Consider the following 18,481-nt stretch of genomic DNA (forward strand, 5'->3'; position numbering starts at 1 on the left):
GAATTACCTGGGGACGACCAAACACTAATGAATCCTTTTTCCTATTCTTAGGGGAAATGTCATATGTGCAAAGACAGATAAAGGAAAGGGAAGTCTACAATCCAGGACAGTTCCATCTTGAAACTACCTTAAAAAGCACATAAGCACCTAAAGATGTTAAATAAACAGTCCTGCTGTTTAAAGAAATATCATAACTTATATTAATCCTTTTCTCTTTTTGAAGGAACAATATTCTTCAAGAGACGCCCACTCCATCAAAGCCAGGAACACAGTATTCCCAGGATCTCAACAAAAAAGGGCAGACAAAGGTTGCTTCTGATTCCTTGCAGCCCCAAATTCAGGACCCTACCCCTCCAGGAGCAAATCATTATAGTAATAACTTGCTTTCATCTTCTACGTACCAGCTAAGCATGTTTAACTACGAACGTCCAAAACACTTCATCCAGTCCCAAAATCCATGTGGCTCCAGACTGCAGCCTCCCGGACCAGAAACCTCCAGCTTCTCTAGCCAGACCAAACAGTCCTCCATTATCATACAGCCCCGCCAGTCCACAGAGCAAAGATTCTCTGCTTCCTCAACAATGAGCTCTCACATCACTATGTCCTCCTCTGCCTTTCCTGCTTCTCCCCAGCAGCTCACTGGCTCCATCCCTGGCCAAAGGGTTACAGCCACCTATAACCAGTCCCCAGCCAGCTTCCTCAGCTCCATATTACCATCACAGCCTGATTACAGTAGCAGTAAAATCCCTTCCACTATGGACTCCAAGTAAGTGAGTTTTAAATATATATATATACTTTGCATGAAAGGTAAGCTGAGGAATTTTGGGGAGTGTGCTGCATTTCATTCTTCCCTATTTTAAAGATAACGTAATATAACCTCAAGGTCTCATTCCATAGTTCTCCTAGAACTGAAACAGGGTATCAACAAGTAAGAGGTCATCTGAACCATTCTCCAGTAACCAGAGTGAGTTAAACCCCTATCACCTCTTACTCCACACAATTACTTAACCCCCCTTTTTTTTTTTTACATGTCTTTAAAAAAAGATTTCTAGTATACCTAAGGACAGAAAACTTTTTCCTCCAGTTCTAAGCTAAGTTCCTTGTCCTGTAAATTTAATTCCTCTGGTTCTGGGCTCAACTGAGATGTAGAACACCTGTTTGCTCTTAGTCAGCTAGGATTTCCTCTCACATAAGCAGAGATTATTAAGTTTCTTTTCAGTTCTAGTCTTTTCTTCCTATCCATCTTCCTTCTGATCCTAAATATCCCTTTAGCTAAAAAAAAAAAAAAAAAATTGGGATTCAAATACTACAGCGTATGAATTTTCCTCACTATGGTGAGAAGGAGGAAGGCTTCAATAGATGAAGGCTTATGACCTTAAGGTTTCCATTGGTAATTAAAACCACATTTTGTTAAATTGGGCTGATCTAAATGCAGGAAGAATACCTGCAGCCTTATGCAATCATGTACTATTTCCATAGTCCTATAACTGTCCTTGGAGAACCTGATACGAAAAAGGACATAGTGGTTGTGCTTTTTTTGAAACATGGACTAAATACTTTATGCTTATGCAAACTTAGGGCTATCGGCTTTCCTATTCCTTGGCTGGGGACATCAGAGAATTAAATTAGAGGCGCCTCACAAATTGTCAAATGGAATATGATTTGTTGCAGGCTTATTGACAGATTCCCTAAAATTCTTCCTAATTTCTCTCTGTCTTCTCTAGGGGCCAATTTTCTCACTAGAAATCCTATTATTGGAAACCTAGAGAACCGACATTAAGAATTCAACTAAAGCAATTTGACTTGCAAAGAAATCTTTCGATATTTAAAAAAAATAAAAATAAAGAAAGCCAAAAGCATTTCTCAGGATCGTATAGATATTAGGTTGAACCATTTGAAATAGCTGATAATCAAATGTTTTTTGACCTACAAAATCAGCGATCTCACAGATTTGACCTAGTATTTTGAAAGAATGCCTTGAGGGATTAAAAACCCATTATCTCTCTTCCTTTCCAAATTCCTATTATACCATTCCATAATCACAAGTCAAAGATTTTTCTTTGTTATTTTTTACCCAGATGATCATTTTCCATCCAACTTTCTATTAGTTCCAAATGTCCTATAATGAACATTTTTAAATTTAAAAAACCTTTTCTGATATTTTTATTAGTAAAGTCTTTCAGTCCTCATCCAAATGTCATCCCAGAAAAGAAAGCTATCAAACAACTACTTTCTGAGCCTTAACCACATGCCTAGTTCTATTCACAGACCTGAGAAGAGAGGAAGAAAGGCAACAATGGAGAAGATGAGAAATAAAGCATAGGAGGTCCCCAAACCAAAGATCAAAGATCCAGCTTTAGCTGTTCCATTTTCAGCAACCATAGATATCACATTTAATCTTCCCATAGCCACTTGATACTTACTCTGTGTCCAGCTGTACAGGGTGGAGAACTCTGGTCCTTTGAACATTTGTGCATAACTCCCTCATTGTTGTGATGGGCTTAAGTTTACCCTTCTTCTAGAATAATCCCTTGGATTCTGACCTAGAGAAATTTGAAAGTTTTATTTAGTTCTTCATCAGCAGGAAGTACTTAAGCAAACATCTTATTCAAATGATCAAAACAGACTGGAAATTGAAGGGAACTCTGTAATTCTAATTATTCCTTTTCAAAAGCTTGCTGTGTAACGTTCACCAAGTACCTTATCTGCTTGGTGATTCAGATTTCTAGTATGTAACAAAATTAAGGATTTGAGTGATTATGATAGGAAAATAAAGGCCTATAAAGCATTCTGCAAGTATAATTATTAATTTATAAATACGAGCATGTATTAAGTCCTAACACTTATGTCATCTAAACTGGTAATAATGGGAATATTCAGTGAATAAAATGACTTAAATTATATATACATCAATGATTCTCAGGCTTGGTTTTAATAATCCTCCAGGATTTCTCAGATATGTTACATTATATTATGACAGTCTGAAAACAAAATTATTTAGCACTAGTTCACTTTAACAAACTGATGTGACTTTTATAAAGTCAAACAAACATAAGTGATTTTATAAAAAAGACAGTTTTTTAAAAAGGCTATTATAACTTCATATAGATGGAGAAATAGGAGTTTTATAAGTCCAAAGGAATTTTGCCTCTTGGACCTGGTAATTCAATTTTAAAGAGGAAAAAAAAAGCTCACTAAATACTTGGTTTAGCTGTTTACTTAACTAAACAAATCATACTTTGGTTAAGGATAAATATAGACCACCCTGTAGACCTGACATGTATGGAGGGAAAATGTGAATCATCAACTTTCAGTGCAGGGTACCTTGAATACAGTGAAAAACATCCGTTCATTCAATTGATGGTGAGTCTCTCCTATGCCCATGCTTTGTATTAGTAGATATAGATGATACAGTGGTGAATAATAAAGACATGTTTTCCTTCAGTATGTTTACAATCTAGTGATTATTAACCAAGTCCTAAAGCCAGGAAAAGTGAAAAATTCAGCTTAACCAGAAGGGGAAACATTTCCACTTAGCTCACAAGTCCTTTCAATGATTCTTAATATGTGGACTGGAACGCATCAGAGAACAGACCAAAGTTTCCTATATGGAAAACTGAAGAATGTTTATTATGATAATAGTAAAACATTTGACTGAGGGCAATATCCAATTTACCCTCATTAAAAAGACTGATATACACTAGCACCTTCAGGGCCCTAGATGAATAAACCAGGTGCAAACCAAATAAAGTGCTGTGAAAAATGTGGGACACCTAACAGATCTAAAAATGCTGGGTTCCCTTAAAACTACCTTTGTGCTCTATCAGAATCAAAAGGGGAATTCTGGGAAGGGCAAGGACACCTTAGAACAGGGGTTCTTAACAAGGGGTGGTAAGCTTGAATTGAAATTCAAAAAAACCATTATTCCTGTGAGGATGTATTGGTGATATATTTATTAAATAATACACAGTATAGTATGGACTTAGTAAGGGGTCTAAGGTTTTTACTTGACTGGCAAAGGGGTCCATGGAACAAAAAAGATTAAGCACCCCTGCCTTGAAGAAAATTTAGGATTAGAACTTGGAATAAAATCCTGAATTAAACTCTCCAACTGCTATTCAAATTTGCCTTTTTTCCCCCCTCCAAACCCTTTTTTCAATTTACCTTTATTTCTCCTTCCTCCTCTAATCATCCCTTTCTTTTTCTTAAAACCACTTCAGCAATGTTGAAGAAACTATTAGTTACATTGTCAATACTTGCATTTTCTAGAATATCATGAAATTAATAGGAATTGGAAATTAATAAAATCAGAGACTGCATAATTGTAGAGTCCATTCAAAGCAACAGAATAGTCACAATCTGCTAGGGCTGGAGGATTTATACCTGTGGCATTTACAGATTTCCCTGTTATAAATACTCTCACCACAGCCAATTTTAAGCTATCAACATAAGATCACTGAGAGCTGGGAAGACATGTTAAAAATCAGCTCTCTTGAGCCCGTAAGGGCCAGCTCTGGCACACCATTGTTTAAAATCTGCACATAAATCAAATTTTGAAATTTGGAAGCAGAGGTGGCTCAAACCACTGGGCTCCTCCTTCCCACATGGGAGGTCCCAGGTGGTTCCCAGTGCCTCCTAAAAAGAAGACTGAGCACACCGCAGACAGAGAGAGCAGACAGGGAACCTAAACAATAGGGGGTGGGTAAATTTTTTTTAAATTTATGAAATTCAATTGTAATATTGGAAAAACTCTCAAGTTGCCATTAGGCAAACTATAGCTTACTCTCACATTCTTCAGGAAATCCACAAGAAGGACATTCTCCTTATGTCTAATCTAAATTCTTTTTCCAGTTACTTAATTCATTTGCGAAGAACATGAAAGGAAAAAAAATAGTAACCACTCTTCTTATGATATCCTTGACTGTTACTTGGGCAAGTGATGTTTTTTATAACACTGGTAATACTAGGAAATCTAGTGATAGTAAACTTACCTAAAGATGATTTACAAAAGGAGGCCAATTTTATTTTAGATGACACATCATACTTTAAAGACCTTCCTTTTTTTAAAAAAAAAAACAAACATATATTTTCTTTCTCCTTTTTTAAAGCTATCAACAACCCTCAGTTGGCCAACCTGTAAATGTTATGCCATCCCAAACTGCAAATGCTAAGCCCATGCCAAGGACTCCTGATCATGAAATACAAGGATCAAAAGAAGCTTTGATTCAAGATTTGGAAAGAAAGCTGAAATGCAAGGATAGCCTTCTTCACAATGGAAATCAAGTGCGCAAGATGTTTATTTTGTACAAAAAGCCAATTAAGTTATAAAATCTACTCTGAATAAGAAAGTTCTGACTTACAGATCTAAGGTCCATATAATCAGCAAGGGATAAGATTATCTAAGAAGAGGGAATATTTGGGTTCTATTTCATATTTTTCTGCTTGCAATCACCTCTTTGTTTTCAGCAATATAAGACGGAAGCTAATGAAAAATCAATCTGAATAATTTAATGAAATTTTTCTGTCTTAAGCATTACTTTCTCATAAAATATATCTAGTGACCAAATATTAATGGGAAATACTGTCGATCCAGCTTCTTTGTGTGCTTTTGAATATATTATTGATGGACAAATAATTATAGGTATAGTTCTTATTATATAACTCTTACATTGCATATTGTAAAATACCAGTACCAATAGTATTATTTAAAAATACCAATAGTATTATTGGCCTTTAATCTAAATACCCTTACCATATCAGTTGTCAATTTTTCCTATATATTAGTAACTCACTACTTTCAAATATAAGTTAGCACAAATATTCAATTTAATCAAATTTATTTTGGATTGAGAGGTTATGCAGTACTATATTCAAACACAGAGTAGAGTGGAGTATGCAGAACAAGGAGGAAGAAAGAGAACCTTTAGAGCAATTATGCCTGAATTTCCTAGGAATGGAAAAAGTCTAAGTGAATCTTTATTATAGATGTAAGAAATGTCCTAGAATGGAAGAAAAATGCTGGTTGGTATCTTAAGAGAAAGCTTTTTTAACATAATGTCTATAATTCAATAGATAATACTATACTTCTTTGGAGTTATGACTCAGTGTGGTGATTTTAAGGAAAAGTTGTGCAAACAACTTTTATTAAATCTCATTACTTTCTCCTTACTGACTCATTTCTTTAAAGCGGCTAACGTATGAGGAGAAGATGGCTCGCAGATTGCTAGGACCACAGAATGCAGCTGCAGTATTTCAAGCTCAAAATGACAATGAAGCACAAGATTCACCAAAGGTAATTAAAATAATTTTTATCTAACCAGAGTACTTTTCCTGTGTGTGATTTTTAAATGTCTGCTCTTCTAAACACATATAAATAACATTTGAATTAAAAGTCAGCCATGTCCATGTTCCATTAGATATTTATAGGAAAGGCCATGATGGGCCAAAATATGTAGATTAAGTAAAACAATATATATTATACATAAACTACCCAATTTACTGGCAGTTTCTAATATCTGTATATGAAATATCACAAAGTCAAAACAAACATCAGACTTCTGTGTTTTATCATTATGTCATGGAAGAACATAGCACTGAATAAATTATATATTTTTCTTAGTTTTCAAAACTAAAACAAACAAACAAAAAACAGAACACCAGAAGGCTAACTGAATTATTCACTTTTCATTTAGATATTTAGAGGTGAGTTAGACCTAAGACTTTCTACTACGTCTGGATGGACAGAAAAGTAATGAATTGGAAATCTTTAACAGCACAGAAAATAAAACTATAAACCAAAATAATAATAACCTTTCCTCATAAGCTGTTTAACATTTCAATGTTCTAAAACATATTCATGGTACTATGAAACAGCAAATTCCTTTTGTCATGTTCCTGTATTCAAGACTATTTTTTAAAAATCCTTATATGAGTAATGGCTCAAAGACTAACAAAGCATCCTTTCCAAGAAGGAATTCACTTTACAGGGAAGTAACATGAATATCCCATAGGCTTGTGACTGTAAAAGCTGATTTTAACAAGTAATCTTATCCCTGAAAAGAAATGTACAGTTGGATGAGGAAACTGTACTGAAGTGTTGTTGCTCTTTCTTTCTTCTCTGGTTTATCTCTCATCCCCTCTCAATAACCCCACGAGACATAGGGAGCCAAAGGAATAAATCTGGGCACTCAACGATTCTAAGCTCCCAACTATAGGAAGCTGAATATAAGGTCTTTATTTCTGTCAAATGATATTGGACCTGATAAAAAAGGATGGAGCAGGATCTAACAGAGCAAGTAATTAAAAACCAAAAATGGAATTTAAATCTCTTTTTTGCTACCAAACAGTTCATGCATTCATTCAGTCAACTCATTTATATGAACAGTTGCTGATGGTGGGTTCTGGATTTGGATTTGGTATAGGAGACTACAAAAATAAGGCTTATAACTCTATTAGCAGAAATGACTCAAAGCAACTTTCTATTTTTTTTCTCCCCCCTTCCCGCCCCCTCCGTTGACTGCTGTGTCCATTCGCTGTGCATTCTTCTGTTGTATTCTCATTAGGTGGCCCCAGGAACCCATCCTGGGATCTTCTGGAGTGGAAGATTGGTGATCATTCTCTTGTGCAACTTCAGTTCACTAGTTCACTGCATCTCTTATTGTCTCTTCTTTGTGTCTCTTTTTGTTGCATCAACTTGCTGTATCAGCTGTCCGTGTGGGCGGCACTTCCTGGGCAGGCTGCACTCCTGCACAGTATGGCACTCCTTGCGCAGGGGGCACTCCTTGCACAGGGGGCACTCCTTGCATGAGGGGCACTCCTGCACAGAGCAGCACTCCTACATGGGGGCACCCCTGCGTGCGGTAGCACTCTGCATGGGCCAGCTCGCCACATGGGACAGGAGGCCCTGGGTATCAAACCCTGGACCTCCCAAATGGCAGACAGAAGCTTTATCAGTTGAGCCAGATCCACTTCCCACAACTTTTTATTAATTATGGCTTATAAGCACACAGTATATGATTTCAAGGGCAAGAATGTATTTTTTCCTCATTGGAACTTAAAAATCTTTAAAATGGGGGAGCGGATGTTGCCCAGTGGTTGAGTTCCTGCTTCCCATGCACAAGGTCCTGGGTTCAACCCCTGGTACCTCCTGAAAAAAAAAAAGTCTTTAAGCAGGTGACAGTACCAGGAAAAAAGATAGCGGTAATAACATATGATTATGAAATAAGAAAAGATAAATCTTACTCGTTTATGTAAATTTCAAATACTATACCAAAATAATACAAAGTTTCATCAAACTGGTATAATTGAAATACCACGTCTGTGAATATGTATATATTCCACCACCACTACAGAAAAATAAGTAAATACTTAATTTGGGCATTTTGAGTTTTAACTGAATTATTTTTATTTTTTAACCAAAAAAATCAGTTGATTTGATCATTCAACCAGTTGTCCTGACATTTTGCTTAGAGAACCTAAGGCTATCCAAAAATTGTTTACAGAGATCTAAGAACTTGATTTAAAATGACAAAATATATTAAATATATTTATTCCAAAATAAATTACTTGTAGTCAGAATTTCTGTGTTCCCATACAGCCATATTTCAGTTATTTGAGGGCAGGGACTATATTTCCCACTTCTTCTCTCTCACTGTGCCAATAAACAAAATACACAAAATGGGCCCTGAATAAATATTTAATTAATTAATGCCATAACAATTTATCAATTCCTGATTTTATTCTTAAATATAATCTTTCTAAAAGATGTATGTTTAAATTCAATATACCTGTATTTAGTAGGAAGTAATTTAATGCTGTCTTTCAAAGCTTTGTCATAGCTCCACATGGTGTCCATCAGGGTTTTGTGCCACAAACTAAAAAGAGAAATACTTTCCAGTCTAATATGTGTTTACTGCACTGGTACCACTTTTAAGCATTAGGCATAATACACTATCTACTGCCAACACAAATGACATCATGTCTATTCCTGTGTTACTAAAGTACACTCTGTACTGCATGTTACCATTTCAAATACACCAGGAAGACATGTCACCCTATGTCATAAAATAGTCATCTGAAAAATGAACCAACATCAATTCAAACTCTAGCAAATTTTCCTAAATAATCAATACTTGTTAAAAAGTCCTATGAATCCTAGGGATTTCTTGTCAGAGTAATGGAAGGTTAATGCTATATTTTAGAATGCATAAAAGCTAAATATCTACATCGAATTAACCATACTGTACAAATACAACCTAAGTGTACCTTTCACTGATGACTGAAATAGAAATGTTCCTTTAAACTACAACTACTTAATTCTCCTCCATTTCGTGCTAACTACCTGTTATCATTTTCACTTCCCTTTCATTTCAAGCAGTACAACTCAGAACATGCTCGACTGCAAGTTCCTACATCACAAGTAAGGTAAAAAATATACTAATAATAATGGAAAGAAATGACTTTTTTGCTACTTATGATGTTTTCCATTTAAAAATATAATACTAATAAAGCCATCAAGCTTACTACATAATTCTAAGAAAATGTAATGTGAATTTTCTAATGTCCAAAGTGATCAAAATTTTTAATCATCAAAACTGAGAAAGGAAGTTTTTTAAATGTTTTGGTCAAATAAGCCAGGACAACATTTCCATGTTAAACAACTTTCTCATGACAATGGAAACCCAAGTCTAATTATACAGTCATTACACATGTGATAAAAATAGTCTGTGGCACTCTTAACAAGGGGTACATGAGCTTGAATTGAAATTCAAAAAAACATTTTTCTTATGGGAATGTGTTGGTGCAGGGCTGACATATTTTTAAATAATACACAGTATAGTGTGGACTTAGTAAGGGGTCCATGGTTTTCACCTGACTGGCAAAGGGGTCCATGGAACAAAAAAGTTTAAGAACCCCTGCTCTACGGTATACTGTGCATGTTGAAAGATCAGTTTCTTCACAAATTAATGGTTCTTTTAAAAAGGAACAAATATGTATAATTTGTACCAGATGTTCCTACATTGCTTTTATAATAGTCATTAAATATGCCACAGGTAAATATAGCCCTAAGGCCTTTCTCCATTATTATGCTATCAGATCAAACAGTAGACTCTGGTGTTTCAAATTTGATGGCTAAACTATTTTTGCATGAAAGGAAGGACAATGACAACTTTTATGCATAACTATATTAAAATATTTTTGTAGAAGTAGATCATCTTCCAGGGGAGACGCAAATGATCAGGATGCAATCCAGGAGAAATTTTACCCACCACGTTTCATTCAAGTACCAGAGAACATATCAATTGAAGAAGGAAGATTTTGCAGAATGGACTTCAAAGTAAGAAAAGAATTAAAATATACTGGGAAAAAATGAACAGTAGATACTGAGTTTTATAAATTGTCATCTTTCTACTTCATAGCTAGCCACACAGTCTGAAAAGCAGTATGTATAGTGCTTTGTAAGAACACAAAGTCTGGAGCCAGACTGACCTGGGTTTGAATCCTGGCTCTGCCAGTTACAAGCTGTGTAACTTTAGAGAAGCCACGTAATTTCATTGTGCTTTTGTTTCATCTATAAAATGGAGATAATACATGAACTCACCTCATAAAACTGTTATGAGGATTAACTAGGTAGATACATATAAGGTACTCACAATAGTCCCTAGCACCTAATAAATACTCTATAAAGTGAAACTACCATAACATTAGGATTTCCAAAGTAGAATACCTCTCTAATTCTCCTCTAAGAAATTAAAGCCACCCTGCTTTCTCATGGCCCAGAAGCATTAAAGTTTAGCTTTGCTTTTTGGAAGAGTCCACATTTTTATTATCCGGATTTAGAGGGAAGAACTTTTTAAAAAATTACTTAGTGAACTTTATTTCAACTTCAAAAAATAAAATAACAAAGGGCATCTTACAAATTATGGGAGCATTACTTTTAAAAAAATTCTGTCCAGGCACATTTACATAGTTTAATCCCAAAAACAAACTCAACTGTTTCTCCAGTGAAGAACTTAATTTTATAAAAAATTTTTCCAAATTCCTTATGAATGAGGGTCAATATATGGACTTAACTGCTAAAGTTTATATATAAAAACATTTAATAACTACACCAGAACTATAGCTCAAGAACATTATCTTTTAGTAAAGTTGTTCATTAGATCAGCAAGTTTCACATGGGCTTCTGGGACTTAACTTGCAGTTACCATTAGCCAGAAAAGCCATATGACTTCCATATTCCTTATGGAAACCAATATAGCATAAATTAGTATTCTACATATAGTAATTAAGAGATCTCTAAATTGCCTGAGGTTACATGTGAAAAAGTTAGATGTGGCTTGAGATAGTCAGAAAATACTTTATTAATTTCAAGGGTTTTAATTTTCACTGTTTTGTTAATAATTATTGAAGGCAAATAGCTTTTGAACTTTAGCTTTATTTTTCAAATGAAAACCCACTCAGATACTGGAATTGTTAAAATTCATAAATGGACAAATGTGTTTCAGTTATGCTATACTTCAAAATTCTGTTATCTCCTGTGTTTTTGTTTCTAGGTGAGTGGACTGCCAGCTCCTGATGTGTCATGGTATTTAAATGGAAGGCCAGTTCAATCAGATGATGTTCACAAAATGATAGTATCTGAAAAAGGTTTTCATTCACTCATCTTTGAAGTGGTCAGAGCTTCAGATGCAGGGGCTTATGTGTGTGTTGCCAAGAATAGAGCAGGAGAGGCCAACTTTACCGTGCAGCTAGATGTCCTAGGTAAGCCTTCGGAAAGATCATCGAGAGTTCCTTAAAGTCCAGCAGTATTATAAAATAAAACTCTAAAAAGTCTGGAGGGCTTCATATTTAAGGTTTTGTTTTGTTTTGTTTTAGGGGTTTTTTTAATTGTCTATTTTTTTTAAAGATAGATAGATAGATCACAAAAAAAACAGCCCAAAACAGTGCCAATTTTTACCTTCAAACTACATAACAACAATAACAACAAGCAAAATACATACACACGTTTTTAAGGCAAGTTCAGTGAAACTAGAATGGCAGATCTACCACCAAAGCTTTCCTGGAAAGGAAACAAAGAACCGATACAATATCAGACAAATCACATAAAGTAGAACAAGTATTTCTAGACATAACCATAGGGTGTCAAAGTGGAAATTTTAGTTGATTCATTTCTCCGGTTTACTAATCACCTATAATAACCAAGTTGACACATGCTTTTACAGAACTGCCATAATCCATATATAGCTTGAAACTGAATAGCAAATGTCAACTTTTAGCCTTAGACTATGTTCTCTTTACTAGAAAACCAGTGCCTTATTACAATAACATACCTCCTTGCTTTAGGTAGAACAAAACTCATGTCTCAAATTTGTCTTTAATATAGTAATTCTTTTAAAACTGATGTCTTGTTTTAAATTTTCCCCATTTAAGTGGTTTAAATATATCATATTTGTAATGGTTTAAACCATGGTGGTTGGCACAATAGATATTTTGCTATAATTCATTGTTTACTGTATAAAAGCCTGATCAGGTTAAAGGACAGACAATTTTCTTAAGTATGTTTTCTAGCCAGATCATTAAAATCTGTTAAGATCACTCTATTATACACTGAGGGGACCTCAAATAAAGGGAAAACTGGTGATCTGGAAATCAGACAAGGTCAATTCCAGTGACCAAAATTTGGACAAGTCTTTTTGTGCCAATAGTTCCAGAAATACTATAATGTTAGAGCTGAAAGAGACCTTGGCAGGCATCTGACAAACCTCCTTATTTCTCCTTCAGAAAAGCCAGATTTATTGTATTGTAGTATCATTTCCTCTACTCCGATAATAACTGACACATATATTATTTTACAATTTTTGCAGTGTCTCTCCATTAATTATCTCAATCATCTTGTGTGGTGGGCACAGCAGTCACTATTTTACAACAGATAAGACCAAGTGTCAGAGAAACTAAACAAAATTTTTCCCAATTTAATATGGATGGTAGGGAAAATAGAGAACCTGAACCCAAGTTGTATGTCACACTTTCCACCATTCATGCTATCTCTCTATAGATGAAATAATAAATGAGGATATGATTTAAATTCTTTGAATGATTTTTAATTCAATGAATCATTTCATTATTGTTTAGAACTCTAATTGTATAATAATAATACAATAGCAATGTATATTATTTATATAAAGCTAAAACAAAGTTTTGCAATAGGATTCCATGTCTGTTTCTGCTTTTTAAAACTTTTTTATCAATGTACAAACTTCATAATACTTTGATTTGATTGAATACCTCTTTTTGTAATATTTCATATACTCAATTTTTTTTTTCGAAATATGTAGCAAAAGAACATAGAAGAGCACCAATGTTTATCTATAAACCACAGAGCAAAAAAGTTTTTGAGGGAGACTCGGTAAAACTAGAATGCCAGATCTCTGCTATACCTCCACCAAAGCTTTTCTGGAAAAGAAATAATGAAATGGTACAATTCAACACTGATCGAATAAGGTAGGATATTTCTAGACTTAACTATGGTTTATTTGAGCGAATCCAGATATACTTTGAAATGTACTATAAATGGCATGCATGTATAATCTCAATTTGTCTATCTTTTAAAAAATATATTAGAAATATGTTAAAACCTCATTAATTCCAGTACATCAGAAATTTAAGAAATAAAGTTGGCTAAACTTAGCTTTTAATTAACACTGAAGCAATATGGTCAAGAAAATACAGGACAAACAAGATTAAAGGGAGGTGTTTAATTCAGGAAAACCAATAGCTATATGGCAATGATTAAAAATAGCCTCAGAATTTTCAAACGGTTCTTTTTCTTGTTATTAGTCTGACACTATAGGTGAGAGACATCATTTAAATAAACTTCCACAGGAAAATTAATTTCTGAAATTTCATTTTTCAATGTTTCTTTTCAGCTTATATCATGATAACTCTGGAAGAGTTACTTTATTGATAAAAGATGTCAATAAGAAAGATGCTGGGTGGTATACTGTGTCTGCAGTTAATGAAGCTGGAGTGACCACATGCAACACAAGATTAGATGTTACAGGTATGTCATACTATCAACCCAAGTTTTGTTTGTTTGTTTGTTTGTTTGTTTGTTTGTTTGTAAAGTGCTCAACTACTGCGCTACATCCACACCCACAGCTCAGGTATTTAACCAGGAAAATTTAATAAAAAATGCAAATCCCAACAAGGTATAAAATCTGAGGGAGCTTAGAAAACTGGATATATCCACATGCAAAAGGATGAAGTTAGACCTTTACTTCACAGTATATAAAAAAATTAACTCAAAATGTATCAAAGATCTAAATTAAAAGCTAAAACTATAAAATTCTTAGGAAAAACAAAGGGAAAAATCTTCATGAGCTTGGCTTTGGCAATGGTTTCTTAAATATGACACCAAAAGCCAGGTAACAAAAGGAAAAATAGATAAATTGAACTTTATCAAGATTAAAAACTTTTGCAGGGAAGTGGACTTGGCCCTGTTGATAGGGCATCGGCCTACCACATGGGAGGTCTGCAGTTCAAATCCCGGGCCTCCTGGCCTCCTTAAGGAGAGCTGCCCAGCACGAAAGAAAGTGCAGCCTGCCCAAGAATGGCACCGCACACATGGAGAGCTGACACAACAAAAAGAAACACAGATTCCCGTGCCACTGACAACAGAAACAGACAAAAAGAAGAACACACAGCAAATGGACACAGAGAACAGACAACTGGGGCAGGGGGAAGGGAGAGATTAAATAAATTAAATTAAATAAATTAAAATAATCTTTAAAAAAAAACTTTTGCACATCAAAAAACATTATCAAAATAGTTAAAAGACAACCCACAAAATGAGAGAAAATATTTGCAAATCATACATGCATATGGGTTTATTTTTCAGAAGATATAAAGAACTCCTACAACTCAACAACAACAAAGACAAATAACCTGATTTAAAAATGGGCGAAGGACTTGAATAGACATTTCTCCATAGATAAACAAATGATCAACAAGCATATGAAAGGATGCTCAACATATTAGCCATTGAGGAAATGCAAATAAAAATCCACAATGGGATACCCCTTCACACCCACTAGTGACAATAATAATAATAAATTAACAAGTGTTGGCAAGGATTGGAAAAAATTATAAACCTCATAAATTACTGGTGAGAATATAAAATGGTACAACTGCTGTGGAAAACAGTTTGGCAGGCAGTTAAAAAAAAGTTAAGTAGGGAAACGGACTTGGCTCAACTGATAGAGCATCCGCCTACTACATAGGAGGTCCAGGGTTCAAACCCAGGGCCTCCTTGCCCAAGCGCAGTGCTGATGCATGCAAAAGAGTGCTGTGCCATGCAGGGGTGTCCCCCAGGTAGGGGAGCCCTGCGTGAAAGGAGTGCACCCCTCAACGAGAGCCACCCCGCACGAAAAAGGGCAGCCTGCCCAGAAGTGGTACTGCACACACAGAGAGCTGACACAGGAAGATGACGCAACAAAAAAAGAGACACAGATTCCTGGTGCCACTGACAAGAATGCAGGCAGACACAGAAGAACACACAGCAAATGGACACAGAGAATAGACAACAGAGGCAGGGGAAAAGGGGAGAGAAATAAAAATTTTTAAAAAGTTAAGTATAGAACTACTGTATGACCCAGCAATTCCACTCCTAAGTCTATTCCCAAAAGAATTACAGAGATTCAAACAGGTACTTGTACATTAGTGTTCATAGCAACATGATTCACAATAGCCAAAAGGTGGAACTAACCCATGTCCAGTAACAGATCAATAATAAACAATGCAGTATATACAAACAATGGCCATAAAAAGGAATGAGGTTCTGATACATGCTACAACATGAATGAACTTTGAAGACATTATGCTATGTGAAATAAACCAGACACAGAAGGACAAATATTATATCTTATCATATCTAGAATGATAAGATTCAAAGAGACAAAAAATGGATTAGAGTTACCGGGGACTGTGGGGAAGAGGGAATAGAGAGTTATTGCTTAATGAGTACAGAGATCTGTTTGGGGTGATGGAAAAGACTGAATAATCAATGGTAGTGATAGTAGCACAACATTGTAAAAGTAATTAATGTCACTGAATTACACTTAAAAAGGGTAAGAATGGCATATTTTATATATTTCCACAATAAAATTAACTTTAAAAAGGTTGGGATGACAAATGTTGTTAAATATATATTTACCATTTAAAAAATAACATTTTTAGGTTCAAAAAAATCTGAGGGATTTTCCCCATATATAATCAGTTTTTATTTTTTTCTTTCCCTGTAATACCTAGTGCACAAATTTGTGTAGAACAGGTTTTCTTGGATTAACTTTTCTTTGCTCTATTTCAGCCCGTCCAAACCAAACTGTTCCAGCTCCTAAGCAGTTACGTGTTCGACCAACTTTCAGCAAATATTTAGCCCTCAATGGGAAAGGTCTGGATGTGAAACAAGCTTTTAACCCAGAAGGAGAGTTTCAGCGTCTAGCAGTTCAATCTGGACTCTATGAAAGTGAAGAACTTTAAAAACATTACCAACATTGGAAAACATAACTACACTATTAGTAATGCATTCAGCTAAATTTTGGAAATAAATCCATAGCTGTATTAACAGATTATTGGTTTAATTAGGTAATATAACTAATACATATTTATAACATCATTTATCCTTTGACTCTTGCACATTCTTTTTCTCTGGTTTGTGAAGCCTACAGAAAATCTGGGTGTATGGGTTTGTAGTTGTAGAAGACTACTTTAAAATGTGGGATTTTAACATTTAAATCATACACATCTAAAAATTACATTTTATGAACTACTGTGAACTGTTTTAACACATCTAATGCTTGTAATGAATTAAGGTTAACTGATACTGCTTTCTAAATACTCTTACCTGTTTTCTGTTACAGGAATACTAATTATGGTATAGATTACCTGAGAGTTCCATAGTTTTATGTCAAAAGAGAATAAAATTTCAAATATTTAAAACAGACTGTCTCCTCTTCACAAAAGTCCAGATCCTTAAGATAAAACTTCTATTTTTTTTATAGATAAAACAACACTCAGCAAAATCTATAACAAGTTCAAAGAGCAGTAATAGGGGTGTCCTTTTTCAAGAGAATCACATAATGAGAAATCCATATGACTATATGATTTTTATTAATAATTGTAAAATACAGTCTGTTATTAATAATTGTAAGCACAGAACAGCACTCTGCCTAGCACAGCAGCTGATACACAATGCGCACTCAGTATTTGCTCAATGAATAAAAACTATGAAATATTTTATCAGCAAAACAAAACTCTCTGCAAACTTAGTTTCATTAACTCTATTCATACATAACAGTAGTGATAAACCTATTTGTCAATTTTTAATAAGTTAATATTAAGAAAGCAGAGAGGACTATTCTGGATAATTGTAGCATAGAGTCAAAGCACATCTCAACTCTCTACAATAGACGAACATTAACAATGGTGGCTCTCAGTTTTAATACAGGAGTTTCATAAAAGGGAATGTAATTTCCAGAGTAACTAGAAAATTTAAAATAATTCTGACTTACGTATTCATCTTCAAACCTCAAAGACTACTAACTGTATTTGGTGCTCATCTACACCTCAGTCAATTCCCTTTGAAACTGAGCTACCCTTTCCAGGAACCACTGTAACTTAGAGCACAACTGAACTTCTCCCGAAATTGTGATTTTGTTTTAGCCAAATAAACCTATTAATTCCTCAAGATCTTTGAGTATAAGGAACTCAAAAGAATGAGTACATAAAAATAGTCTCTACAGGTCATCTGCCTAATTCCTATATTTAATGGGAATTTGAATACCTATGTTTTGAGTATTTTCTTCTTACAGTTTCTCAAGTTGAGCATAAACAATCTGTTGTATTAGAAAGGATAATTTTGTGAGCATCTCAAGTACAGAAAAGAGCAAAGTTTTTTATAAAACTTTCTTAAACTAGCACAGTAGACCTTTCTTTTCCTTAGGCACTCTCTCAGGGGCTGTGGCCTCTCCTGTTCCTTTTATCACCGGTAGTTTTTGACCCTCACTATTATGTGGCCTAGTTTTGCTTTTTATCTGCACATGAAGTAGCATTTATCAACATCACTCTACACCTCTTTCAGGGGAATAACAAAAGTGGCTTTATTTTCTACCTTCAAAACAGCTTGGCAGTTTTCTTTGCTGGCTGACCGTGGGGCCTTTGGATTGAATTCCGTTTTATTTTCCATTTTACCAACAAGGGTCTCTCCTCTCCCCTCGCCCGGCTTTTGGCTGCCCAGCTTTTAGCTCCTGTATTTTATAGCCAAAGTTGTTTTGGCCTTTTGTGACTGATTTGCAAATTTTCTTATCTTTGCAAAGCTTTAGAGCCAGATGTGAGTCTGGACTCCCAAAAACTACTGTTTTGGCTTCACCTTTTTACAAAATCACTGCAGTGGTAGTATTTGAACACATTAAACATATTTACTGTA

At 34.8% G+C, this 18,481-nt stretch overlaps 1 protein-coding gene across 3 annotated transcripts in view; it reads left to right on the plus strand.

Moving 5' to 3' along the window:
* Positions 1-16,997, plus strand: part of MYOT (myotilin) — a 45,412-nt gene extending 28,415 nt beyond the window's left edge. The window contains exons 10-19 of one of the 3 annotated variants that reach the window (XM_058279169.1): positions 224-766; positions 5,109-5,283; positions 6,188-6,292; positions 7,563-7,607; positions 9,377-9,423; positions 10,204-10,336; positions 11,553-11,760; positions 13,335-13,500; positions 13,926-14,059; positions 16,364-16,997. In XM_058279169.1, coding sequence (XP_058135152.1) covers positions 224-766; positions 5,109-5,283; positions 6,188-6,292; positions 7,563-7,607; positions 9,377-9,423; positions 10,204-10,336; positions 11,553-11,760; positions 13,335-13,500; positions 13,926-14,059; positions 16,364-16,536 — 1,729 coding nt within the window. In that variant the 3' untranslated portion in view covers positions 16,537-16,997. Of the gene's footprint in view, positions 1-223; positions 767-5,108; positions 5,284-6,187; positions 6,293-7,562; positions 7,608-9,373; positions 9,424-10,203; positions 10,337-11,552; positions 11,761-13,334; positions 13,501-13,925; positions 14,060-16,363 lie in introns of all 3 variants that reach the window. The other 2 variants (XM_058279163.1, XM_058279165.1) reach the window with 2 other exon arrangements.
* The last annotated feature ends 1,484 nt before the right edge of the window (positions 16,998-18,481 follow it).

This window comes from Dasypus novemcinctus, chromosome 2, assembly GCF_030445035.2.
Source record: "Dasypus novemcinctus isolate mDasNov1 chromosome 2, mDasNov1.1.hap2, whole genome shotgun sequence".
In the NCBI taxonomy this organism is placed as follows: Eukaryota; Metazoa; Chordata; class Mammalia; order Cingulata; family Dasypodidae; genus Dasypus; species Dasypus novemcinctus.